General features: G+C 50.6%; 1 protein-coding gene across 1 annotated transcript in view; it reads right to left on the bottom strand.

The window, feature by feature from the left end:
* Nucleotides 1-23522, bottom strand: part of CRHR1 (corticotropin releasing hormone receptor 1) — a 31041-nt gene that overhangs the window by 4229 nt on the left and 3290 nt on the right. Inside the window, exons 2-10 of the mRNA XM_085308947.1 lie at nucleotides 17599-17683; nucleotides 8747-8866; nucleotides 6568-6653; nucleotides 5382-5488; nucleotides 4835-4955; nucleotides 4291-4444; nucleotides 3963-4023; nucleotides 2684-2756; nucleotides 891-976 (exon numbers count right to left, since the gene is read on the bottom strand). Coding sequence (XP_085165073.1) covers nucleotides 891-976; nucleotides 2684-2756; nucleotides 3963-4023; nucleotides 4291-4444; nucleotides 4835-4955; nucleotides 5382-5488; nucleotides 6568-6653; nucleotides 8747-8866; nucleotides 17599-17683 — 893 coding nt within the window. The remainder of the gene's footprint in view (nucleotides 1-890; nucleotides 977-2683; nucleotides 2757-3962; nucleotides 4024-4290; nucleotides 4445-4834; nucleotides 4956-5381; nucleotides 5489-6567; nucleotides 6654-8746; nucleotides 8867-17598; nucleotides 17684-23522) is intronic.

Genomic DNA, 23522 nt, shown 5'->3' with positions numbered 1-23522 from the left:
GTTTCTGGGAAATGTAAAGGTTCTTCAGCCTGAAGGTGAAAAGCTTTCCTATCCAAGCTCTGGAAAATGCGGGAAAGTCAAAAGTCTTTCAGAATTGCTTATGGGGGCCAACCACCCTGTTTTATTCCAATAATCTTTGACCTATGTTTTTTTCTTTTCAGCTGAACTGTTCAACACAGCTCAACASCCTGCAATGAGAAGAGCTGGCATTTCTCAATAACAGCATCTCAGCTTTTACAATTTTATCTGAAAAAAGCAAAAAGATCCCAAAACCCCAAACAAAACCACCCTCCACCCCAAATCTGKCTCACTTCACCCAATATACACCTGGACATTCAGTGATTTCTGCTTGCAAAATGACCCTAACRGAAGCTCTGCAGAAGACCAAAGCACCTTCCTGTTCCAGGTGCTTCAGAGATGCGCTGAGCATGCAGCTCAGAGATCTGCAAAATATTCCCCAGGAGGAAAGGATTAAATCTTCCTGTCATTTGCTTGTGAGACTACTGTCTTTTCCTTGCAGGTTCACAAGCAGGTGCTTGGGGTGACATCGATTCATTCCTCCTTCCTTGTTYTTTGCTTTGCTGCCAAGCAGCGATTTAATTCTCGCCTCTGTGCCAGGATTTGCAGGTCTGACTCCAGTGAGCTGATCAGATCCCACCGGGAGAGGCTTTTGCAAAGTATTCAGCTCCCAGTTGCTTCCGCCAAAGATGGATCCAGCTGTTCACGTTCTCTACTGTAAAAATCTCTCTGGCCATGATTTCCAAACACCCCCAGCTGCAACGGTCAGGTATCTCCAAGAAGCACTGGAGATGCTTTTAGGTGCCTCTTCCTCTGTGCCTCAGCTCCCAAATCCCATGCTGCTAGTCACCATCTCCCRGTTATGCTCTTACCTGTACTGTATTGTCTCTGATGTAGTCGAGGCTCGGAGCTTTGTCATGAGGATTCGGACGATGTTGAACAGAAAAATGAAGTTGATCTGGAAGGAAGGGGGATGTTAGTGTCTGTTGCCTGGATGCTGCCTCTTCCTTTGGCTCCCCTGAGCACCTGCAATATTAGTAAACCCCAAAGGGCAGAAAAGCTCCTSTGGAGACATCATAGTAGAAGGTTTAGCTCTGTTGGTTAGAGCGTGGTGCTGCTAATGCCAAGATCACGGGTTCAATCCCCGTACAGGGCTATGCTGAGGGTTGGACTAGATGATCTCCAGAGGTCTCTTCCAACCTTACCATTCTATGAARTCATCCATCAGGCTGTTACAATTTCACCTGGCTTAGTTTAAATGYCTCCTGAGCAGACTGGGTGGCCTTTGCACTATAGTGGATGAGGAGCACTCACACTGTGTGCCCTGGCAGGGCCACCAGGAAGGGAACAGCCCCAGGGCAGGACCAGCTGGAGCCAGCGCTGCTGTTTGCAGGGTGCTTTCCTGCCCCCATCCTGTGCGGCAGAGGCAATGGGCTGTGCAGTGCAGCTGAATTGCTACTTGGGAAAATCTTCTTTTGAACCTGGACTCAGGTTGGGATGAGGCTGGACACTGTAAAGGCAAGAAGCAGTTAAATTGGCCCAGAGAGACTTTGCTTCTTGCAGAGATACCTATTGCGCTCCATGCACTGGGATAGGACATCTGCATTTATTGRTTTTATAAAATCACTGGAGCAATAAGACTTTGGACTTTGTTCAAGGGAGCAGGGACAGCAGAGCAGACAAGGAGAAGGGTGAGACTGAGYGAAAGGCAGAGAAAGGGGCAAGAGGAGAAGAATGGGGGAAAAAAGGAAGGAATAAGGGGCTGAAGGGACTTTGGGGGAGCGGCTGCCAGCGCAGCAAGGAGCTGCTGGCCAGGCCCTGTGCTTGGCAGCTCTCCTGGCTGCCGTTTGGTTAATGAGGGCACAGCGAGGCAGCACCGTAAGTGGAGCACAATCGACACAGATTAAAAGTGGCCTGACTACCCGACGAGCTGGGAAATGAAAAGCAGGCTCCAATTACTCAGAGAGACGGAGGGGATGCTGCCTGGTACCAGTGATTAATACCCCCTCGAGTTTCCCCAGCGCTGGGCAGGGAAGGAAGGAAAGCAGTGGGACCTCACGCATGGCTTTTCTCATGCAAACTCAGGTCAKATCTCCGCTGCTGCTGCAGGGACCTGCCACCTCTGTCCCCATCTTGCAGACCCTGCTCATCCCTTGCAGGAAAGTCAAAGCCTCTACAAGTTATGCTCTGTCTGACCTGCAGTTTTTGGATCACTGCTCAGTTGTGGGCCAGGAAGAAAGTGATGGGGAATAGGATTGGGATCCTTGGGCTGCTGCTGCTCAGGAAAGCACTTGCTCACCTGCACTTGAGTAGTCTGGGCTGGTACATCTCTTCCCAGCCAGGACACCATGAAGGGACTCACCTGAGTACTTGTAGGAGTCCGCAGATGGGAACAGCCCCCTCAGAGTGAGGTCTCCAGGCTCCCTTTCCAGACAGTGGGATGTGGGACACACTGTTTCTCATCTTGGGKTAGGTGTCCAAGTTTGCTCAAGCTTGGCTGAGGGAAGCTGGGCATGCAAGGGGACAGCATTGCTCTCACGAGGCAGCATAACCTGCTGCAGCAGGGTAAAGCTAAGGGAAGGGGCAAGACCCTACTTGGCCACAGTCATATCCCATATGTGGATGGAAAATCCTGTTTTAGCCAGCAATGTGTCCTTGCTCTTACCAGAAGCACCAGAATCATGGGGCCTTGGTAGATGTAGTCAGTATAAACTCCTGCTCGCTTCCCAAACCAGCACCTGCAAGACAAGGACAAATGGTGYTGAGGACAAGCCATCAGCATGAGAGCTGCTCCCTTCCAGGATTTTCGTGAGAGCAGGGATTGGAGCAGACCATGCAGGAGTTGCACCAGGGCTGATTTCCTCTCATGCTGGAGAAAATCAGGAATAGCACGATAGGGTCCACTGATCCAAGGTCACAAGAAGGCAGCGTGCTGGAAAGGAGCCAGCTGCACTACCTCTGGGGCTTAGACTGAGTGCAAGGTGCTACAATAGGGATGGTCCCTCAGCTTGTGCGCTGATCTTAAACTAAAGCAGGAAGGATGTGCACTGAGCTAGTGGCAGTGAGTGCAACACCCAAGCTACCTGGAAAAGCTTTAATATGTTGGGAAAACACCTTAAACGAAGCCTGTGGCCAAGGGAAGAAAGGCCCAGATTGCAAGTGACCTCGATTTATTCTTGTCCATGCACAGACTTTCTCTGCAAGCTTCAGAGATGGGAACAAGCACTCCCGGAATGGGGTGCCTGGCCGTGGGATGAAAAGCGCAGAGCACCAGTATTAATGAAAACAAGGCACTCAAACGACCTTGCRTACACACGGGTCTGGATAGGCACTGTCCCCAGTAAATCCTGCAGGAACTCACGCAGACACCTGTGTCCTAAGAGTACATTGCTTGGAATTTTATTAAATCAGAGCTGCTCTGGTGTGTAGCACAGGTCTTTTGAAGTCACCAGGCAAAACCAACACTGAAAAACAAGTCGAGCTGCCATTCATCTAAACAGGCTCCCTTTAACTTCACAATACGCATGATGAACTCATCAGGTTCCTGCTAAGTCCTCCATTAGCAAGTCTCTGTGAAAATGGCTCAGGTGGTGGTAGTTTATATCTCTGCTGGTAGATTAAATCCCTGCTCCATTTAGCAAACACTTTGTAGGAGCTCTGGCTTAATCTCGCTTTCTTCCCCCTAAAATCTCATTTGTCCTTTGGGGAGAAAAAAAAATGTAGGAGCAGGCAGCTGCATATGCTGCAGAGAGCCTAAATGTAGAATAAAAGAATGGATGGAAAAATATCATCTTTTCTCCATCCCTTCTGTGTGTATCCTGCCTTGTCAGCCCTTCCAGGCAGGAGCCAGGCCTGCTTCTGCGTGTACAGCTCCTTACACAACTGATTTCTAGATAATAGGAGTAGAGAAGTGAATGAGAAACGGGAATAGCGATGGGGCTTACTTCTCGTTGTCGTAGTACAGCTTCCCGATGGCCCAGGCGACGATGATGGGAAAGGGAATACCTGTAAGAACAGAGGGGAACCTTAGGGCTGCAACTCAGTGACCGAGTTATGCTGTAATAGTGATTTTCCAGCACAGGGCTCACAAGGAGATAGCCACYAGGTGAGCCGAAAAGTCCCACACGTGGACAGCTCCTCCTGCTCCTGACAGTCCTTTGCAGTTATGCCTGTGCAAGAAGGGCTGGAGGAGGGAGTGGAAGATGAGGATAAGCATCCCCTGTCCCTAAAGGCTCTGTTGCCCTGGGGACAAAGGGGAGACGCAGTGCTTACACCAGCCGATGCAGATGAACATCCACTTGCGGAGCTTGTCTGTGGAGTAGGTGAGCACGATGGCCGTGTGGAGGTAGCAGCCCTCGCCGAACATCCAGAAAAAGTTGGTGACGTGAAAGTAATTGTAGGCGGCTGTGACCAAGCGGCACCAGACCTGCCAAAAGGGATGGGTGGGTAAGGAAAKATGTGGAGGGTGAAGAGCAGAGCTGCTCAGGGAGAGAACGAATGGRTGGCCCTCCTCAGAGCATCGCTGCTCTCAACTGGGCCATGTCAAGAAAAGCCCAGTGTCTTCTTCAGAGAGTCTCTGTTGCTGGAAAGGGGTGAGAGGAAACATTGCCTCTGTGTTACAATGGGGAAACTGAGGCAGAGAGGCACAGACCCCAGCAGAGCAATTGAACCAGCACAGATTGTACAATAACCACCAGGCAGCCCTATTCCACATCAAGCTGCTCCTGTGGCCTCATTCATAGGATCTTGAGTTCCCTCCATACTCGAGCTGACTGGCCCCAGGGTCAAGCTGGCTGCCCAACAGAGCTGCACCTACCACATTGCTCTCGTGCACCTCTGGGTTCATTGTGAGCTGCACCACGAACCATGTGGCATTGCGTAGGATGAAGGCTGTGATCAGGTTCCAGTGGATGATGTTCCTCAGGCATCGGATGCTCCTGGGGAGGGACAAGGGACCGTCAGAGCACAGTGCGCATMTGGGAGCTGGCCCCATTTGTGGAACGGGGCTGTTTGTAGAGCTGAGTGTCCTTGTACAGTACTACAGACCCCATCACCTCAATGGGGGTATATTGGGACTGTGCCCGTACCCCTAGGGTGGGTGGGCAGGACCGACACCAGGAGACAAACAGGACCAGGGAAGGCCTCTGTCTCCATAATCCCAAAATATCAGGAAGAATATAACCCAGAGCTAGGCACAATCACCCCAGAGCAAAGGGCAGCTGGGAAGTGACAGCCACGGGGGAGGATATGGCAAAACGCAGGGGTTCCAGGTCCATCCCCAGCCCAGGRGCCTTGAGGTGATCTCTTCAGCCTCTTCCCCCTCTCATGCAGGGGGTTTGGTTGTGCCAGGTCAGGTTGCTCACCGCAGGCGCATGAAGAGGATGAAGGCCACGAGCAGGGCCCCCAGTGAGACGCAGTGCCCCAGGTAGTTGATGATGACAGCAATGTGGTAGTGCAGCTTGCTCTTCTTCTGCAGCAGGGGAAAGTGATGGGAAGGGGGTCAGCGGTGGCTCTGGGTACCACCACGCAAACCTGCCTCCTCCATCACAACGTCAGCTCTGAGAGCTGCACCGTGACTTTTAGYGGCCCCACTCAAAACCTCTTGGAGCCCATTTCCCCTCTGATGTGGGACTGGAGATAACGGAGTGGAAAGGAGAAGCACAAACCAGAGCTGGGCTCTCGTCCGACTCGTATCCTACTCACGCCCAGGCAGCTAGTCATAGGCCCGTGGATGCTGCCCCTATAGCAGCCGTGCTGCATGCAGGGACGTCCCTAACCCATGTCTGGGGAAGTCCTGCTTTTAATTTAGCCAAACTGCCTGGAAACRTGACATCTGATGTCTCAGTTCGTTCCACTTTGCCCTGGGGGCAGCTGAGGGACTTGGGTGTATTTGGGCAGAGGGAGCAGGGGATCATGGGAAGGCGTGCATGATAATTAAATTAATTGATTGGTCCTGCTGTTAGGCACTCATCCAACCTGCGAATTAGCAATTAACTGAGCGAGAAAACCATTCCTGGCAAGAAATATCAGCATCTTAAATACCAGAGGTGGCTATTAACTGCGAATGAACAGCCTGCATCTCTTCTGCTCTGAGGAGTGGCTTGACTTACTCTGGGTCTTGTAATTCTTGGTCCCTTTTTTTTTATATAATCCATTTAACTTCCTAAACATCTTTATTTCATTGCCATCTGCCAGTAGGCAGCGACAGGGTTTGCACGGAGTGTTTGTGTTGAGAGAGAGCTGATGAAGCAGAGGATGGGGCTGGGGCTAGAGGGGCCTATTTGCACCCGGGGCTATGGGCTCGGGGGACTTCACACTGAAAATATTCCTGGATTTTTAACAGGGATTTCCCCCCCACCCCAGGAGTGAAAATGCAGAGCAGTGAGAGAGGTGCTGTATGCTGTGTGCAACCCTAGAGACTGACAGTGGTGCATACCCAGCCCCACATTTTCCTTGAACCATTCCTGGCCTGGATGTTGCTGCCTCTCAAAACTGTCTCCTACCCCTTACCCTCCTGCCACAAGCCCAGCTGAGTCAGGCTCCTCCTACCTCTTCGCTGAGGATCTCCTGGCACTGGGAGTAGTTGACACGTGCTGCCCAGCTCCCGTTGGCGAGACACTCCCTGTAGCCATTGTCTGCAAGAGAGGATGAATGTTGAAGGGCTAATAGTGTGTAGGGCATGGGCTGGACACAAACCTTCAGGGAAAATGAAGAATGTGACCTGATGATCATTAATAATCCAGGTGTCTGACATCAAGCCAGTGGAATCTTTTTCCTTAAAGCCAGCTCAGAGCATGACTTGGTTGCAAYTGCAAGACCAAAATCCCCAACACACTGGGGTTGAGAGGGGAGTTCATCCTGCTCTGCAAAGCTCCTGTTTTACAAACAGGAAAGCAAGGGAAGGAGCCTTTTCAMGAAGGTTGCATGGCATGGGGAAGTGCTTTCAAGTCAAGAAGAGGATCCATGGCTTGGGATGATTTTCTATGCCTTCCAAAATACTCACATTCCCCCAAATTGCCCTGAGAAGATCTGTGAACTCTCCCTGGTTCTAGACTTGGGTTGAACTGCTTTCAGAAAAGCCTTTGAACTTTTTGTTGAACTGCTTTCAGAAAAGCCTTTATTTCCTGTGCAATCCAAATCTCTGCATCTTTCTGTGAATATTTCAGAACTGTCCAAGGCCTTTGAGCTGCATTTTGGTCTCCAAGTAGCCACAGGTTCAGGCAGATTCACAAGACCAGTCACTGCCTGGAGCTGTCCCCCATTTTAYGTTTTGGGGATTTGCCTGAAGTCAATACTCAGATAGAAGAAATTTAAGAGCAGGGACTCTGCTTCCAAAGGGCAGGGATTGGTCCCAAGCTTTTTGCCAAAGCAAATAGCTTGTTGCAACTCTCCACRAGGACTGACAACACAACTGTTTGAATTTCTTAGTCAAGTTGAYAACCATATAAATGGCCACAGAGCAGGTGCAAGGAGACTTGAAGTGAGGACGAGCAGGGTTCAGCAGGCTAGAGCCAGAGACCTCGCTGTTTCCCAGAGCACTAGCTCTGACCCTTGAGAGCCCCGGTGCTCCCGAACACCGAGCCTTAGCGGGAGAGGCACGAGTCCTAACCGCATTTTCCCCTCCTCTGCGCGATTTGCTAAAGTGATCATCTGCCATCCAGTGACCACTATTTCAATGACAGCGTGAAGTTTGTGCTTTTCTCCCCACATTAGTAGCTTTCTCAGCCTTCGGCAAGCTCTGTCTCCCCGGGACGATGAGACGCAAGGCTAATTGGGAAGGAGCGGCCGTGACAGGCCGAGAGCAGAAGCTGATAAGCATTAACATGGGGAATGCCAGTGTGTGAATGACTTTAGGGCTCTGCTATTAACAGAAGAAACTGTGAGCCTCAAGGTGATGGGATGGGACAGAGATGGGAGGGACTTTTAGGCAGACGCAAGTACAGATTAATACCAAGAGCGATTCCTACAATGGCACGAAAGCGTCATAAAGCAAAAGCCGTCTGTGTATGATGTGCTGTTGGGGCAAAAAGGTGCAGGGCAGAAACACTGATGTTTTCTGCAGGAAGCAAGATGTTTCTTTCATGAAATGCAGCACTTAGTGAAAAACCCAGCTGTGTGCTAGGGATGGCTTTGAGGGCTTTCTGAGTGTCTTTGCTTCCCTGGACTTCAACATGTCCTCTGCTACCCAGCTGGGCAAACCGAGGCAGCATTACCTGCAGTGACAAYGCAATCACCTGTGGCAGGCAGGAACGAGCCATGAGCACAAGGTTTTGCAGGACTGGGGGCCTAAACTGCAATGGGCTCTGCCACTGGGAACCTCTGTGAGGACAAGGTTCTGGTCCTCACTCAACTGGGAGTTGCAGTCCTGCATATCACCTCCAACAGCAGGGCAAGCATGCTCGTCTTCCCTTGTCCCTTAAATGGGGATATCAGCCTTCTCCCCCTTCACTGGTGCATGTCCAGGAGGACCTTCTTATAAAGGCACTGCTGTGAGGTGGCTCTGCTTTACAAACTAAAATGCTGGGTATAAGGCAGCTCCCAATGTTTGGGATATGAGGGCTTCTTTTCTTCTGGTTGTCAGATGACACAGAGCAYCCCAAAAAGCTCTGTCCCCAGGGACTTATTGTTGCTCATGCACCCTTGCCCCCAATGCACATGGATCTTTCTGTACTTCTCCCATTCCCTAGCCCACCCATTTCCCCATCCCCACCCATGGTGCCCATCTCACTTGTGGTGTTGTACCGCACACCGTAGAAATACTCAGGACAGGGCCGAGCCACCAGCTGTCCTACGGCGCTCCGGGGCCAACACGTGCCAATCAAGTCTACAGAGGCGTTGCACTGGGGACCTAGGGGAGGAGAAAGGCAGAGGGTTAGCAGAAATCTCAGGACCACTTCTGGACTGTTGAAGGACCCAGGTTTGTCCTGAGAGAGCTGAAGCTGGAGTCCCTGCTGWACTGAGGGGTTGGTAGTTGCTCTTCTCCCAGCAGAGCTTCAAGACAGACAGCAAACAGGCTCTGTACCAAGACTTTCCAAGGGCTTGCTGAGCCAGTCTGGCCCTGCCTATCACCCTGGTCCTGTCTAAGCACCTAAAAAGTTTGATCTGGTGCAAATCTGGCTTTCTAACTTGCCTTCCTGAGTAGGCCTGTTGTTCTGGCTCTGGTTGTCCTGCCTTGCTATTCCTTGACCGTTACTTTGGCCTCCAGCTCAGCACCAGCCAGCCATAAGTCAGGTTGTCCCTTTCCCAGGGATAACACTAACCTGGTGCTGGTGGGATGCAGAGACCTCTTCYCTCTGACCGTTCATGTTGATCTCTTCCAGTCTTTGTGAGGAAGAAAGCTCTTAGTCTGCTGCTGCTGGAAGAAGGACTCGTGTGCTTTTCCCAGCTATGCSAGTGCACTAACGTGGGCATTAGGTAGGCCAGATTGCAGTCTTTTTTTACATATATTTTGCATATATTTAGAACAACATGTACCATAGCTAAATATGTCTTAGTTACATCTCAAAATGAGATAGGAAGCACAACAGCTATGTAATATCAACATAATACAGTCTGAAGTGGCTGCAGTCTGAAGACGGATACGCAGCAGACCCTGGAAGGGGCAGAGTTCAGTGCAAACCCCTCCTGGGTACTGGAGATGTCTGGGCTGCTGGTGCTGAGATAAACATTTCCTAAGACAAATCACCTCAATTCACAGCTCTGAGTGTGAGAACATAGCATTTCCTCTTGACCTGGCCTCTAAGAACAAGCATTATTTGAAAGCCTTTCCAGAAATTGCCTGTGGATAAACCCAGCTAAACAAAAGCAAAATATTGTCTTATTGATATGAAGAAGATTTTCATGAGGGGGATATGCATCATCATTGCTAATCTGAAAAATGGGCTCCTCGGTTTGTYGGGAAATTCCTGGAGCAAATTTTCAGTGAAAAGAAAATGAGGTTTCTCTTCAAACATCCTTGCAAGAATAAACAACTTCCGAGGAGTCCAGTAWGTGCACCGGGGAATCATGCAGAGTATGGTGAGTGCTACCATCTCCCTCAGACAGTTTATAGTGAGAAATTAATTTTCACAATGACCCTTGCTTTTAGTTTTGCTAAWGTGTATGTTGCTGTAGCAACCTTCACTTTAAATTAAGCATTTTGAGGCTATATTTCTCAGGAAACACCATGCCTTTAATCACACGTGTCGTGTGTGTGCCTGTGCTTATCTGCATCCATTAGCAATTGTTGAGCTCTTTAGATATTTCGACCCAAATCTGACACAGAAACAGAGGGTCAGAAAACAAACTCAGTGTTTAAAATTTTATGGTAATATGTAGCCAGGTAAAGAAGAGAGAGAAATGGTAATTACTCCCATTAAGGAAAAGTTAAAATGTGAATGCTCTCTGTTAGGCACCTAGGAGTCCACTCAGGCGAGATGCCACATAAATACCTGGACTAGGAAACACTTCACCTGAAATAACCCATGAGGTACAGATGCGAGGGAAATCTGGGCTAGTGCAAAGCTGGTGAAAACCTTCACTGTTGGGTGAAGCATGGTGGGGCTAAACACAAAGTCCATGTTCTCAGGCTGCCCCCTGCCTCCGTTTCCCTACCCGCATCCAAGGGGCTGTGCTGGGGCACAGACACAGACTACTCAGCAGGGACAAGCAGGAAGATGGAGCAATTAAAGATCAGCAGAGCTGGAGACTGACAGCTCAACCACTAGATAACAAGCAAGAGCAATATCACTAATAACCAAAACCAAGATAACTTCATGAAAATTAGATTGGCAGATAAAGGTGATGATGTTCCATGTTACAGTTGCTTAAGATGGTGTATAATATCTCCACGTTACCCCAAGGTGCTCAATTAAATGCTGTGGGGCACTTCAGTTAAAGCATCATGGCCACTCACCAGATTAAAAACAGAGCAGACAGGTCTCGCAATCCCATCGCTGCTGGAGAACAGCTGCAGGAGGGAAGGTGGAGCTGGCTGATGGGGCAGTGGTGCCACTAGGACCTTGCACCCCTCCTCACCCGGTAGGTTGGGGTGAGACTCAAGCCTGGATGCGGCAGTGGGGTGAGCAGGCTTTGCCTGGATGCTGCGGGAGGCTGATTTGGGGTCTGCCTGTTCAGTTTCTAAACTGGCAGGTAGCTGTAATATTTCTCCAGGGCTAACGCTGGGAAATGCTCCATGAAGGAAAGCCGTAGAACTACTCTTGCTTCTCTCTCCAACGTGCAAGGAAGGAGAAAAAAAAAAATCAGCTATTGGGGAAGGGTTAAGTAAAACAGCAAAGGAGAAGAGGGCCACGAGGGCTGCAACATCCTGTTTGCCCATCACAACCGCCTGCTCCAGCTGCTCCCCAGCGGCACGCAGCTCCTAGCATTTACTGTCATTTAGCATGGAAATGATATGTATCAATGCTAAACGCATTCAGGTCTGCTTCTCAGCCCATCCATATTTGTGGAAGGATTATTTTCCCAGGTTCTGCAGGCGCCTGCTCCGTCTTTCTTAGCCCAGTTTGCTGTACAGACACAGTTATGTTCTTTGCAGCGTTACATCCAGAAAGGTCGATGGGTTTCCTGCATGCACCCCATCCCCAGATCTGGCTCCTTCCTACACAAAAACAGCACATTTCGGGTAGGAGGAAGCTGGTCCTGCTTTGAGATGGGGAGTGTGGAAGAGAGGAAGTCACTCAAATCCCTTCCCACCCATTTTTCTTCAGTTCAGTTTTGACTGCCTTAAAGCAACATAAAGTATTTTCTTTACCCTGGAGAAAGAGTGCCTGTCGAGGGAATTACACTGACACAACTGTATCACAATAACTACAGCAACAGACTGCGTGGGGATACATGTTGAGTTTTCTTGTTATCATGGCAAACTTYCCTCTTGTTTCTACAGGACGGGCTTCTCCAAGCTGCTCACCAAAGGCCCTGCAACAGGTCTGAGCTAAAGCAATGCAGATATACAAAGCCCGGCAGGGTACAGCTCACCAGCCCCAGCTAATCTGCCAAAAGGTTTCAGCAAATTTAAAGAAGACTGAGTGTGTTTCTCTTGGGCCAGCACCACCAGACATATGGCCGCAGTGCTTTCCAGCTGGGGCTAGGAGGTGTGAAGCTTTTTTGTGTCATCAAACCACCACTACAATGGTATGAAGAAGACTAAATTAAAGGTTGCACTAATACAGCTGTGCTTGCGAACACATTCCCCATCTCACCCAGATGCAAGGGGCAAGGCTTTGCATGAGCACAGCCGTCTCAGCACACCGCTGCACCCCCACCAGCAGCTGCTCGAAGCATGAAGCCTCTCTCCTGACGTGCATTTCAATGGGGGCTAGAAAAGACGATCGAAATCTGAATCACAAGCTCATTCCCATGGTTGGGACTGACGGGGTTATTTATCTAAGGCATCTCAAGAGGCTGAGTAGCAGCCAAGATGCGTTAGCTCATATCTCTACCAGTCCTGAGCTCTTACTCAAGCACAGTTATCTCCATCCATACCTGATCGCCTCAGTGATTGCATTGCTGTCAGAGCACTTCGAGCAGGCTGCAGCCAGGGCCTTTGACTCCCTGTGGGTGTCACTTCTGGAGCATTTGCATTTCGTAACCAGAGCTTCAGCTCCACATCTAATCAAAATATTCTACCCACAGCCAGTGCCTGGAGGGGCAGCTAGAGCTGTAAAAGGTCATCTGTCCCTCCTGGGCACCTACTACTGCTCTGGTAGGGCAAAAGGTGCTATTTTACACAGCTTGTTGCAGAGACCTCCAATTTGGCTAACACTGGGTTTTCCAGGGTAGCTGGCAATGGTTTCACTGCATCCAGTCCAAAGTGCAGTCCAAGTGCTGTAGCTGCCATTTGCACTGAGGTATGCCAGAATACCGTTACATTTTTTTTCTATCAGAAAACCTCAAACCATCATGTTCCTCCCTCTTCCATCTACAAGAAAAACCTAAGAATGGAAGCAAGTTTATATTGACATCTCTGTTTGCCAGATGATGAAGTAAAATGACTTTATCAATACTTAGAGCACTATAATTTTGCCATATAGGCAAGTTCAAATTCATCAGTTTGCCAGCATGCCCCCGTCTTGCTGTGCCCCCTTGGTGCTGAGTCCCTGCTCTTAGCTCCTTTCTGGTATTTCTGTGTTAGTAGGAGAGATGCCAGCGAGGCTAAAGGGAAGAGAGAGGCTGCTGTTGTTAATTTGACCTTTATGAATTTCAATTCCAGTCTCTCCCCAGGGGAGTCAATGAGTGAATTGACACAGTGGCACGAGAAGGGYCTGCTGGAGCGATGTCAGCGGCTTGGGGAGCTGAGCTGAAGCTGGTGGAAAGGCTCGTGGTCAAACTGTCACGCTGTGTGAAACGCATTTCCAAGACTGCCTGTAAAGCCCACCCAAAGGAGATGCTCAGACCTTTCACCACGCTCGCATTTTCCTCCATGGCAGCATTTCATTACAGTCTGCACTGACCCATCTTGCTTGCTTTAAATACCAAAGTACACCCTCTTTCCCTGTCCCTTAATTGGTGACTGCTCTCATTAGCACGGCTTTGTCTCAGTGCAAGGGAGGGYCGGAACGGCTTCGCTCTAGGGCTGGCCGTAGTTACGTGACAACAGTAGTGTGTCACACACATTCCTCTCTCTAGAGTGGTCCCAATTTTGTCCCCATCGTCCCAACCACTGCTTTTGGATGTGTATCTGAGCTGGGTGGCCTCGGCCACAGCCATGAGACCACCGGCAGAAGATGGGCAGGAGCTTGGGAGCCCTCCAGTGGCTTCCCAAGTCCCTCCTSTGTCTGCAGAGAAGGACCACACCTTCCTCCCTCCATTTCTGGAGAAGGAATCAGCTGGGCTTTCTCCTCTGTCCAGGGTATGCATGTGTGATTGAGGACAACAGTTTACTGAGAATAATCACAGRTAAAAAGCAGAATAGCCTGAAGTAGTGAAGAGTGCCAGCGAGAGCTAGTAGTAATTGAGTGCCAAATCCTTGGACTGATCCAAGCTTCGATGCCATGAATGGTAAAATAACCCCGTGCGTGCTCCAAGCTCACTCCACTTGAGTGGCTTCTGCTGGATGCTTGTGAAAGCATCACCTATTAATTAGAAAGAGGCTTTTCCATCTGCTCAGGTTTCCCTTTCCTTCCCCAGAAAAGTGCCCTGACGGGAAACGGTCACGCAGCCGCAATTGGATGCTTTGCCCCAGCAGGCAAAATGACCTTGTCCCTCCCTGAACAGCTTCCTGGCAGGGCGAGGGGAGAAGCAGCTGCTCCCACATCCCTGGAGAGCATAAATCATCAGGAATACAAATTCACTAGCTGAGACAATCTGTAAGCTGCAAGCCCTTGGGACAGGTGCCTTTTCACCCTGGACAAGGAATACTGATCTTTCTTATTTTTTTTTTTAATTAAGCTTAATCAATGCTAATTTATTGGGTTCCAAATATTTGGTGGTGGTGCAGTTGACCCATCATTACCAATGCACCRTCTCCATCTCAAATCCAGCCTGATACAAATTCTGTCAGGAGGAGAAAATATCTAGTGCTACCGAGGACAACAGCCTTTCTGATGGAGTGCCCTAGTTGTGTGCGTGGACGTTCTGATATCCCAGCACGGGCGAGAATCAGAAGGTCCACCAAGAGGTATTTTTGATAGGTACCTGAAATATCAGGTCAGGCCACCACCCCGCGCAGGGAGTCTGGATAAGGTTGAACACCAAGAAACATAGCCTTGGGTTGGAGGTAGTTGGCTGTAGAGGGCAATGGGTAAATCTCTGTGGACGAGAGGGCAGCACTGGTGAACAGAGCAGTCCTGCCTGGGGCTCAGCTGCTCTGCTTCCAAGGATGAAGGTTTACATGGGGCCCTGTGCTTGGAGCACCCAGAGAGACCAGCAAGCATCACCTTGGGTCTCTCTCCATCGCACCGCTGTGAGCAGAGACCATACTGGCTCAGTGCATGAACCGTGCTGTGCCGAGCTGGCTCCCTAGTGAGAAGCAGGGCTCCTGCAAAGGGAGTTTTGCACAGACTGCACTGCAAGCGTTGTCTGGCCTTGCGTCCTCATTAGAAAGTGAGAGATCAAATGATGAGGGGACTGGTGATGTGAGAGAGGAAGAGACCCCACGCTGGGTTATTTTTCGGAGGAGKGCTGCGCTCTGCCGAACGGCAGGGCCGCTTGGTGCACTCAGCTGGCACCCTACTGAGATGCTGGCTGGAGGACCAGTGGGCCTCATGTGCTGTTTCCCAAGGGTTGCGCAGACATTAACAAATTAAGTCTCACAGCCTCGCTGCAGTTCTCATTAGCGTCATTATAACAACTCTCCCTTTTTAATAGCCTCAAAACCRACTTTCCAATTTTGCAAATATCCCTCCTTAGGAACCACTGCCTGAATCAGGCAAGGCTTAAATGGATGTGGGCTGAYGCTGAACTGTATTTACCAAGCAACAGACATAAGCCAATTAGTTTCATCTTCGTACCTTTTGCTCTAACCTCCCCAGAGCCAAGACTGCTTAGAGATGCTCTAGCCTCATCCCAAATCCATCAAGGTACTTGAGGCTGGCAGGTCAGACGGAGGGCCTCCAGAAATGCTGCAGATCTGAGCCCTGGTGAGGTTGTGCTCCCAACATCCCAGAATGATGGAAGCTGAAGTGCACCAAGCTTCCCCTTGGATTAGCACTGGTAAATCCCTGTTGGCCAAAACCCAGCCCTTGCCAAAAATCAGCACCCACAGCCTGAGGGTTCTGCTCTGCCCTCTCCCCCAGAGCTCAGGAGTGTTTCACTGGCAGTGACTAAGGCTGTGAGCCAAACCAGCCTGGCACCAGCTCAACTGCCACTGGGTGCAGCTGAGAAGAGGCTCTGGGAATTGCCTGCTCCCTTCTCCTGTCGACCTACCCCTAGCTACGTGGTGGGAAGGCCCATGCATCACAGAAGGGCCAGGCACTGCTCTCTGCCCTTCTGCAGATCAGAAGCCCACAGACCATGCAACGTGTTGCACCGGGGATGGTGAGTAAGACAAGACATGGTGCCATTTATCAAGCTGACTAGAGACAAGCAACACATCACCGTGCAGACTAATGAAATCTTCAGGGAGCAAAACAAATGAGGGATGACCAGGCTTCTTGTCTGCACAATGCCCAGGCCAACAATACGGGGGCATTCCCATAACGAGCCTTGCTCTACCCAGGGCTTTCCACCTCCAATTTCTGATGATGGTGCTGATGCTGGCAGTTTTTGGTGGTGCCATGCAGTGCTTGGGCTGCAASCRAGSTTTTTTGGCAATATCTTGGCAGCCYTCCTCCCTGGGACTGTATGGCTTCCCCAAGCAGCCTTTGTGGACATGGTGGATCCTGYTATCTCCAGCCAKGCCTGGAGCAAAAGCTCCAGAAAAGCAGGTGCCTCTGAGCCAGGCAGGCAGGTCTGGGGCTTCCCCCCGCCATGCTGAGCACCCATCTCCTCCCAGAGCCCACAGCACCCTGGGGCTCTGCCAGTCAGTAAGGGAGTGAATGAACTGCTGGCAATCTGGAAATTTTTAAAAAGGAGCTTTTAAAACCGTTGCTAATGGGAGCTGTGTGGCGGGGAGCCATCCATCAGCATGGGGCCTCCAAGGCCATCCGTCATCCTGATAGAGTGAGCTGCTCTGATTAGAAGGGACTAGGGCAAGCTGGGCAATTGCTCAGAGGCTGCTCTAGCCTTCATTCAATTGAGGAAAAACAAATTCTCCAGCATCCCTGCACTGAAGAGGACTTTCCTCCTTGTCCCTGCGAGCTCCTCTGCTCTCCTTCAGCCACCTTCCCCCTTCAAACCTGTCATGAAACCAGATCTGTCGCAGCTGAGGTGACACCTAAATAGCATCTTGAATATAGACCAAAGACAATTTTGGCACAAACATGTCTTGAACCTGACCTGGTAGGGTGCAAACCCATGTACAGGTGTCAAATGTCAGCAAGCTCCCTGCAATCCTGCACAGCTAAGCCAGTCCTTGTTCACCATCCCGTCCCAAACCCCTCATGGCTGGCAGTGGGCAGATGGGTGGCAGCTCTCTCCAAAAGCACTTAGCAGTAGATGTGGTGAAGCTGTGTGATGGAGGATGGCCATGATGGGAGCATCATGGCCATGCTGCATTGGTGAAACAATCTCAGGGGCTGGGAAAAGCAGGATCCTGGAGACCCACAGCCTCTTACTGTCGCTGCTGGGCAGGGGGATGGCAGAAGGGGGGTGAACATAGGGGACAAAGATCCTGGTTTTGCACAGGGAAGCTGCTCCCAAAGACTGTTTTGACTCCTTGTGTCCCTGGGCATGGCCCAGAACAGACAGCACAGGAGCAGGTGGTGGCAGAGCTCTTTCTCTCCCCACCTCCCCCTTGAGCGCAGTCTGACAAGCATCTATTTTTCATTATTTTTAGGTTTCCTGAGCGTTGCAGCTTTTGCTTGCCTCAACTRTCACCCTGGCACACCCTAACACACCTCAAAAAGGAGTTAGGCAGCCACAGATCAGCCCAGAGGCACCCCTTCGCCACCTCCTCCAGTCCTCTGGATGCCAGGCTGGCCCATCCCCGCTGGCAGGACACGCCAGGCCCAGACAGGGATGGTGAGGAGACRGCAGTGCACTCACCCGTGTGGTTGCTCACAGGAGGCAGGCTCTCGCAGTACTGCTCTTGGACGGAGGCTGCAGCCGGGCCACCCCAGAAGAGAAACRCCTGCAGATGGGAGAGAGCAGACCTCAGGCAGGGTCGTGGATGCAATATGCAGCTTCCCCGTGCCCCGCTCTTAGAACCGATGCTCTCTGCTCTGCTTCGCATCCACCAGTCCCTTCCTGCCCCAAGCATCCCGCATCCACCCCTCTGCAGCTCCTTCCYGTCCTTGGAGCTTATGCTATTTAGCAGTTTAATCAACACTTTCAGTTTTAGCATCTTTGCATCCTGAGAGCAGGCAGAGGAAACATGATGAACCTGATACCATGCTCAGATTTTCAATAGCTTATTAAAATCACAGCCTTGTTAGCTGTCGGGGGGAAGATGTTAATACGTGTCCTTAAGGAGATCTGATCTGCAGTCAATCGGGTCTAGCTGAAGCCTTTTTTCAGAAGAGCTTGTGTGTAGGGGAAACTGAGCACAGCTCACAGCTCATTGGCGTGAACTCCTCCAGAGCAAATCCTGGATGGCTACGCAGGCCCTCTGCAATCGAAAGGAATCGACTCTTGTGCAGGCAGCTATTTTGGAACAGCTGCTGCTAAATTATGGTTTCCAGTAGCAATTGCAATAAGTTTTTCAATGTTGGCAAGCCCTACATGGAAGGAGCGACTGAATGCCTCTGTAAGTGGTGGCTTTCAGAGATGGTGCTACCATCACCATGGTAGRAAAGCTGGAGAAAGCCACATGGCCTGCAAGTTTCTGCTCAGCCGATTACATGGCTTTTGCAGAAGTCTGGGGAAACTAAAACCAAGGAAAGCAATYGCAAGTGAAAGGAGGCAGAGGGACAGTGCTGTTAGACCCAAGACTTGCAAGGGAGGCAGATAGGGGAAGGAAGGGGTCTGCTGTTTGCATTTTGCCATTGGTTTCAGGAAAACCACACTTTGCAAAACACACAGGTCTCTATCAGAGCAGCTACCCACTTTCTCTTCTAGGTACATCTAGAAACGTCTTTACAAAAGCTCATGGAGCAGCAAACCACTTGGGCTTAGCAGCTCTTTGAGTTTACAGGAAGACTTCTGAGGCATCACACATGACTGGGCACAATCCCTCGCACGGCCAGGCAAGCAGAGCTGCTGCGGTGGGGGCCAGAAACGTGGTGCAAGCTTCCCACCCGCAGTGCGTGCCGAGGGAGTGGCGCTCGGGGTGTGAAAGCAGCGGCACTGGGGGCAGCACGCACTGTCGGAGTGGAAGGGCAACGAGGGTGATGTGGTGATGTGAGCTCATCCCTGCTGCCCACGGATGGGTGCTGAGAGTGGATGAAGCCGAAACCCATTTCTCTCACCCAGGGCCCTGCCCCAGGAGGACGGACCAAGTCTCTTGGAGGAAAGGTCGCTGCTCATTGGTTTGAACGGCGCAGCCATGCCCCAAAATACAAAGACTTCCAGAGAAAATCCAACTTGAGCCTGGAGGCAGGAAAAGCTGCAGCCTCCTCTACTTAGGAGAAGGCTCCCAGCTCCCCAGGGTTTTGGATTAAGATGTTTCCTGTGTTGAGCCAATAAAATGAGCAGCTTTCTCCTTCCCCATCAACGAGGCTAGTCCCCAGTGCCTGATTGCCCTTCCCTGGTGCCATTTACCTTCTAAACCGCTCCGGGTAGGGAGGAGACGGCCCTCCCCATGCCCTTTTGCAGTATAAACACTGGCTCCTCTTATTGGTGCACCTAGCAATCCTCTGAACCTTACCAAAGCATTAGCAGGATTTATTCAGCCACCGAGACAAGCTTAGCACCCACTTGCTCTTTTCCAAACAACTATTTACTGCTTTGGGAAGCCGATTTTGACAGCAAGAGAGATGTCAGGCAGACATATAAATGGAGCTGAGAACAGCTTCTGTGTTGTGACTGCTCCAGATGGCACCCAGGGGATCGAGCAGCAAAGAAATTCTGCCCCGGGTGCGTGCACCACTCAGGACTTCTCGCTGATCTGGTCCTGCAGAGTTGTGCCATATCTCATGTCTCTTCTCCAATGCACCAGATGAGAGCAATGACCCACTAGCTGGGCTCTTGGAAGTGGGAGGAGGATGGGATTTCTAGTGGAGCTGGTGCTGATCAGCACAGGTAAAGCATAGCCTGAAAGCATGTCAGCCGGACCTGCTGGCCCTTTGCAGTGGGCATCTGGGGCAAAAGGTTTCCTCTCAAGAGAGATTGGGATGGTTTGCCTACCCGAGCAGGTTTTCAAGCGTTAACTGGATGCTCTTGTCCTGATCATTGTGTGCTGTGCTGGCTCTCCTTCCAGATGCGGGRAGAGGCCTTGGTATGGAGCAGTAACATGGATCAAGGCAACTACAGCTAAAGGGGGAGTATGGATCAGCGGAGCCACTGGCTCTTTGCAGGGTTTGTAAATGAGCCAAAACTACTAAAGAGGGAAAAAAATCTCCCTCAAGCAAACCAACAAAAAACCTTAACGTCTTCTTTTGCCGGGCTCAGTGTGTTTTGTCTCATACAAATACAGTGCAGAGCGCTAACCCAGAAGCAGTGTAGGACAGCAGACCATTCTGCAGCCACCTCAGTGCTTGACCTTGCAGCTTAAACACCATGGGAGGTGACACGAGCTGCGCCTGAGCATGATGTCGGGGCGACAAATGCCCTGGACAGAGGCAAAGATTTATTCCCCTCCCATCTGCCTCGGCCATGCTGCTGTCAGGAAGCGAGCTGGGAAAGCAGTAGGTCCRGGTGGATTTGCACAAGCGGAGAGCACCCTGGCCTGGTGGGGAACCTGCTCCTCGCTGCCCGCTCCTGCACTTTGCACCCTGTTGCTCAAGCTCTTGTCTACATTTTGTCCTTTACAGGTTACTTGAACCTCCGCAGGCTTTGCAGATAGAGCAAGTGAAAGCCAGGCCTGTCCTTTCACGGCTTTCCCTGCCAGAGACTCACTGCCCGGGACTGGCGTCAGCTGCCACATGGTACCCAGCAGGTCCCAGCCCTGCCAAGGCTGGAGCGAAGCACGTGCCGATAGGTCTACCATGGCAGCGGGCTGCTCTCCCAGCCAGAGACAGGCCGTTTCTCTGCACCCTCCCAGTCCTGATTTGACATACTCTATGCCAAATTATGTCCTGCAGTGAAGGAGACCTCTGTGACCTCTCCCAGACTGCCAAAATCCTGGGGAGTCTCAGCTGAGCAGTCAGCTGTATGGTGAAAGAAAACCAATCTCCTTTTCTAGAGACAGGTGCTTCCCGCAGAGGTCTTGTTTAGCCTGAAGTTTTGCTTCCTTTTGGGAAGATGTTTCTGTTGGGAGCTGGAGGTCCTGCTGGGCACATGAGGTCTAGCATTTGCAGCAGCTTCTCCTCCATCTGGAGCCAGCAAGTAGCTGCCACAGCCGTCATGGCAGAGAGCATCAGCATTGGCTCCTCCATCTTTGCAGGCAGTGCTAACGTCTCTGTTTTACACCGTCAGATGGGGGCATCGCAGCAGGAGCTGATGCCACTGTGTTCACCTTGGACCTCCCAGATCTTTAACTCCCCAAGCAGCACACATCTTCCTTCATGCCAAYTTTTCCTCCAGCAGGATCAGCCCCCCCGAGTGATTGTTGCACTACCGAGAAACCAAAATATGATTCTGCTCCAATATTTTCTGCATCCCAGGCAYGTGAGTCCCATCCTGCTCTGGCCASTGCTTGTCCAGCCAATGGTGCTCTCATGGGATGCAATGAATCGCTCGGTTTCTCATACACCTTTCCTCTGCCTCGTGCCTTGTTGAGAACGAGACACGAGGGGAAAAGGGTGGCTGGTGCCCTCGCCTGGGAGAACAAATGCGAGGGCCTGAGATGGTGTCAGTGCTCGTTGGCATGATGAGGCTCACAGTCTTGCAGGCACCGAGACACGGCTGCTAATATGCGTGTGAGCAGCAAACTGATGCACACACACACACACACACACACACATGCACGTATAGTGTCAGTCTCTCTGACCTGCCACTGACCCAGCAGCACAATTCAATTAATAACAATTAGCAATTAACGTCCCCCTGCAGTGCTTTCCCTCCCCAAAGCGATCCACAGATATTAATTAATTCACTACCCTCTGGGGCAGACATCAACCCTCCCCTTCCCATATTCCCAAGAGATAGGCTTCCCCCCCCCCCTTGGTATTTTGTTGCCTCGAACAAGATGCGATCTCYGGGGCAGGGAGGGCTGACAGCTCTGAGCAGTGAGATAGATGGCTTATAGCCTAATTAATGATCTAAGATGGGGCTTGGGTTTTCCACTGCAGATAGCCATAATTGGATGGCAGAGTGATTAGCTGGGTTAAGCAGCATGATCCAGTGGCTTCAAATAAAACAGGAGAAGGGATTCGGCTATGCAGATGGATGGGGGCGCTTTCTTATTGCTTGGTCCTGTTCCCTGGCCCAGCTCGGCTTGCTGCCCCCTTCTCACATTGCTTCACACTTGTACAAAAGTATGTGTGGAGGAAGAAAGACCTCCTGGGATAGTAATGACACATGGGAAGGTGGAGGGCTGAGTACAGAGTCGGTCTACCCCATCTCTTCTTCCTCACTAGGCATTGAGGATTCCCAGGATATGTAGCTGAGACTGAGCCCACATTTGACCATGAGTTTGCAGGAGAAGTTGCCAGACTTCAGGTGTTAAACACACAGTCAGCTTTAAAGGAGCTAGATGCCAACCTCAGATGGCAGAGCAACATCAGCAGTGCAGCAAGGGCGGGCACAGATCAGCACAGCTGGCCGACACATGGCAGCCTGCAGCTGGAGGTGACCTTGCGATGCTTTACCAAGTATGGTGCCTTCACCTATTCCAGCATGCCCCATTTCCAATGTGCCCAGTTGCACATCGTTTATAACTGTCTCTAACCCCTTGCTCTCGTCCTGCTGCCCAGCCACATCCCTGTCCCCTGCCTTTGCCTCTGCCTCCACTGACTTCCAGGCTGTCTTCTTCAGTCTGTGAGCTTCTTACTGTCTCCACCTTGATGACTTTCACAGCTTTGAAAAGTCCCCTCCCCAATCTGAGCAACTAGTGAAAATACTAAGGAGCATTCGGCCCAGAAAAGACCCCCTTGCCTTGCCCTTACAACTCCCTTGCCTTAGCCTGGACGGTGACTTGCTTTTTGGCCCCCTGAGTTCAAGCCTTCTCCAAGACCTTCGTTTGATTAACAAGCACCTTGTTGTCCCTTCAGTTGCTCAGGAGCATCGAAAGCCCTACCTGCACTAAGACAAAGCACAGGTGAGAGATCAAGGCTCAGTGCAAGAATCACAGGGGAGATATCCCGTGGCTGGTGTGACTCRGAGGGGAAGAGCAGACAGTGATAACAGCTCCATCTGGCATTAAAATCTGTGGATTTATGAATTTACCCATATTAGAGGGCCAGCCCTTGTCACTGTGTAGACAGCATATTTGCTCGGAGTATTTATTCTGTTTGGAGTCTCTCCCTTTTAAATGATGAGCCTGCTGGATGCAGAACCAAACAAAAGAATATCAATCATGCCTAAATGAATGCCCTGTAAAACCTGATTTATGGGTAATTAAAGGCTTCCCTGGATTAATCTCTTGTCTCTCTTGCTTACCGTAAATATTTCTGGCTTCATTTGTGTATCAAAGGGGGCCTGGATTTTTGAGGACAGCTAAAAAAAGAAGAATGGCGTTTGGATATTGGAAACGAAAGCCACAAACAAGGTGGAGAAGGGGAATCAAAGTAAATCCTCTGGAATCTGGATTTGCCAGAGCAAGGGCCACTAAAGAAGAGGCAGAGTGATAGACAGTCAGAAGGGAAGAAGGGAAGGATCATTTTTCTAAGGTTGTATTAAACTCTGCTGAAGACCAGAGAACTTTGTGCATTCACAGATGTTTACACTTTGAGGCTGAAGTTTTTTTTTTTTTTTTTTTTTTTTTTTTTTTT

This window comes from Rhea americana, unplaced genomic scaffold (genome assembly GCF_003343005.1).
Source record: "Rhea americana isolate MKP2758 unplaced genomic scaffold, rheAme1 scaffold_287, whole genome shotgun sequence".
In the NCBI taxonomy this organism is placed as follows: domain Eukaryota; kingdom Metazoa; phylum Chordata; class Aves; order Rheiformes; family Rheidae; genus Rhea; species Rhea americana.
Note: the sequence above shows the minus strand (reverse complement) of the source record. Positions and strands in the feature narration are given on the sequence as shown.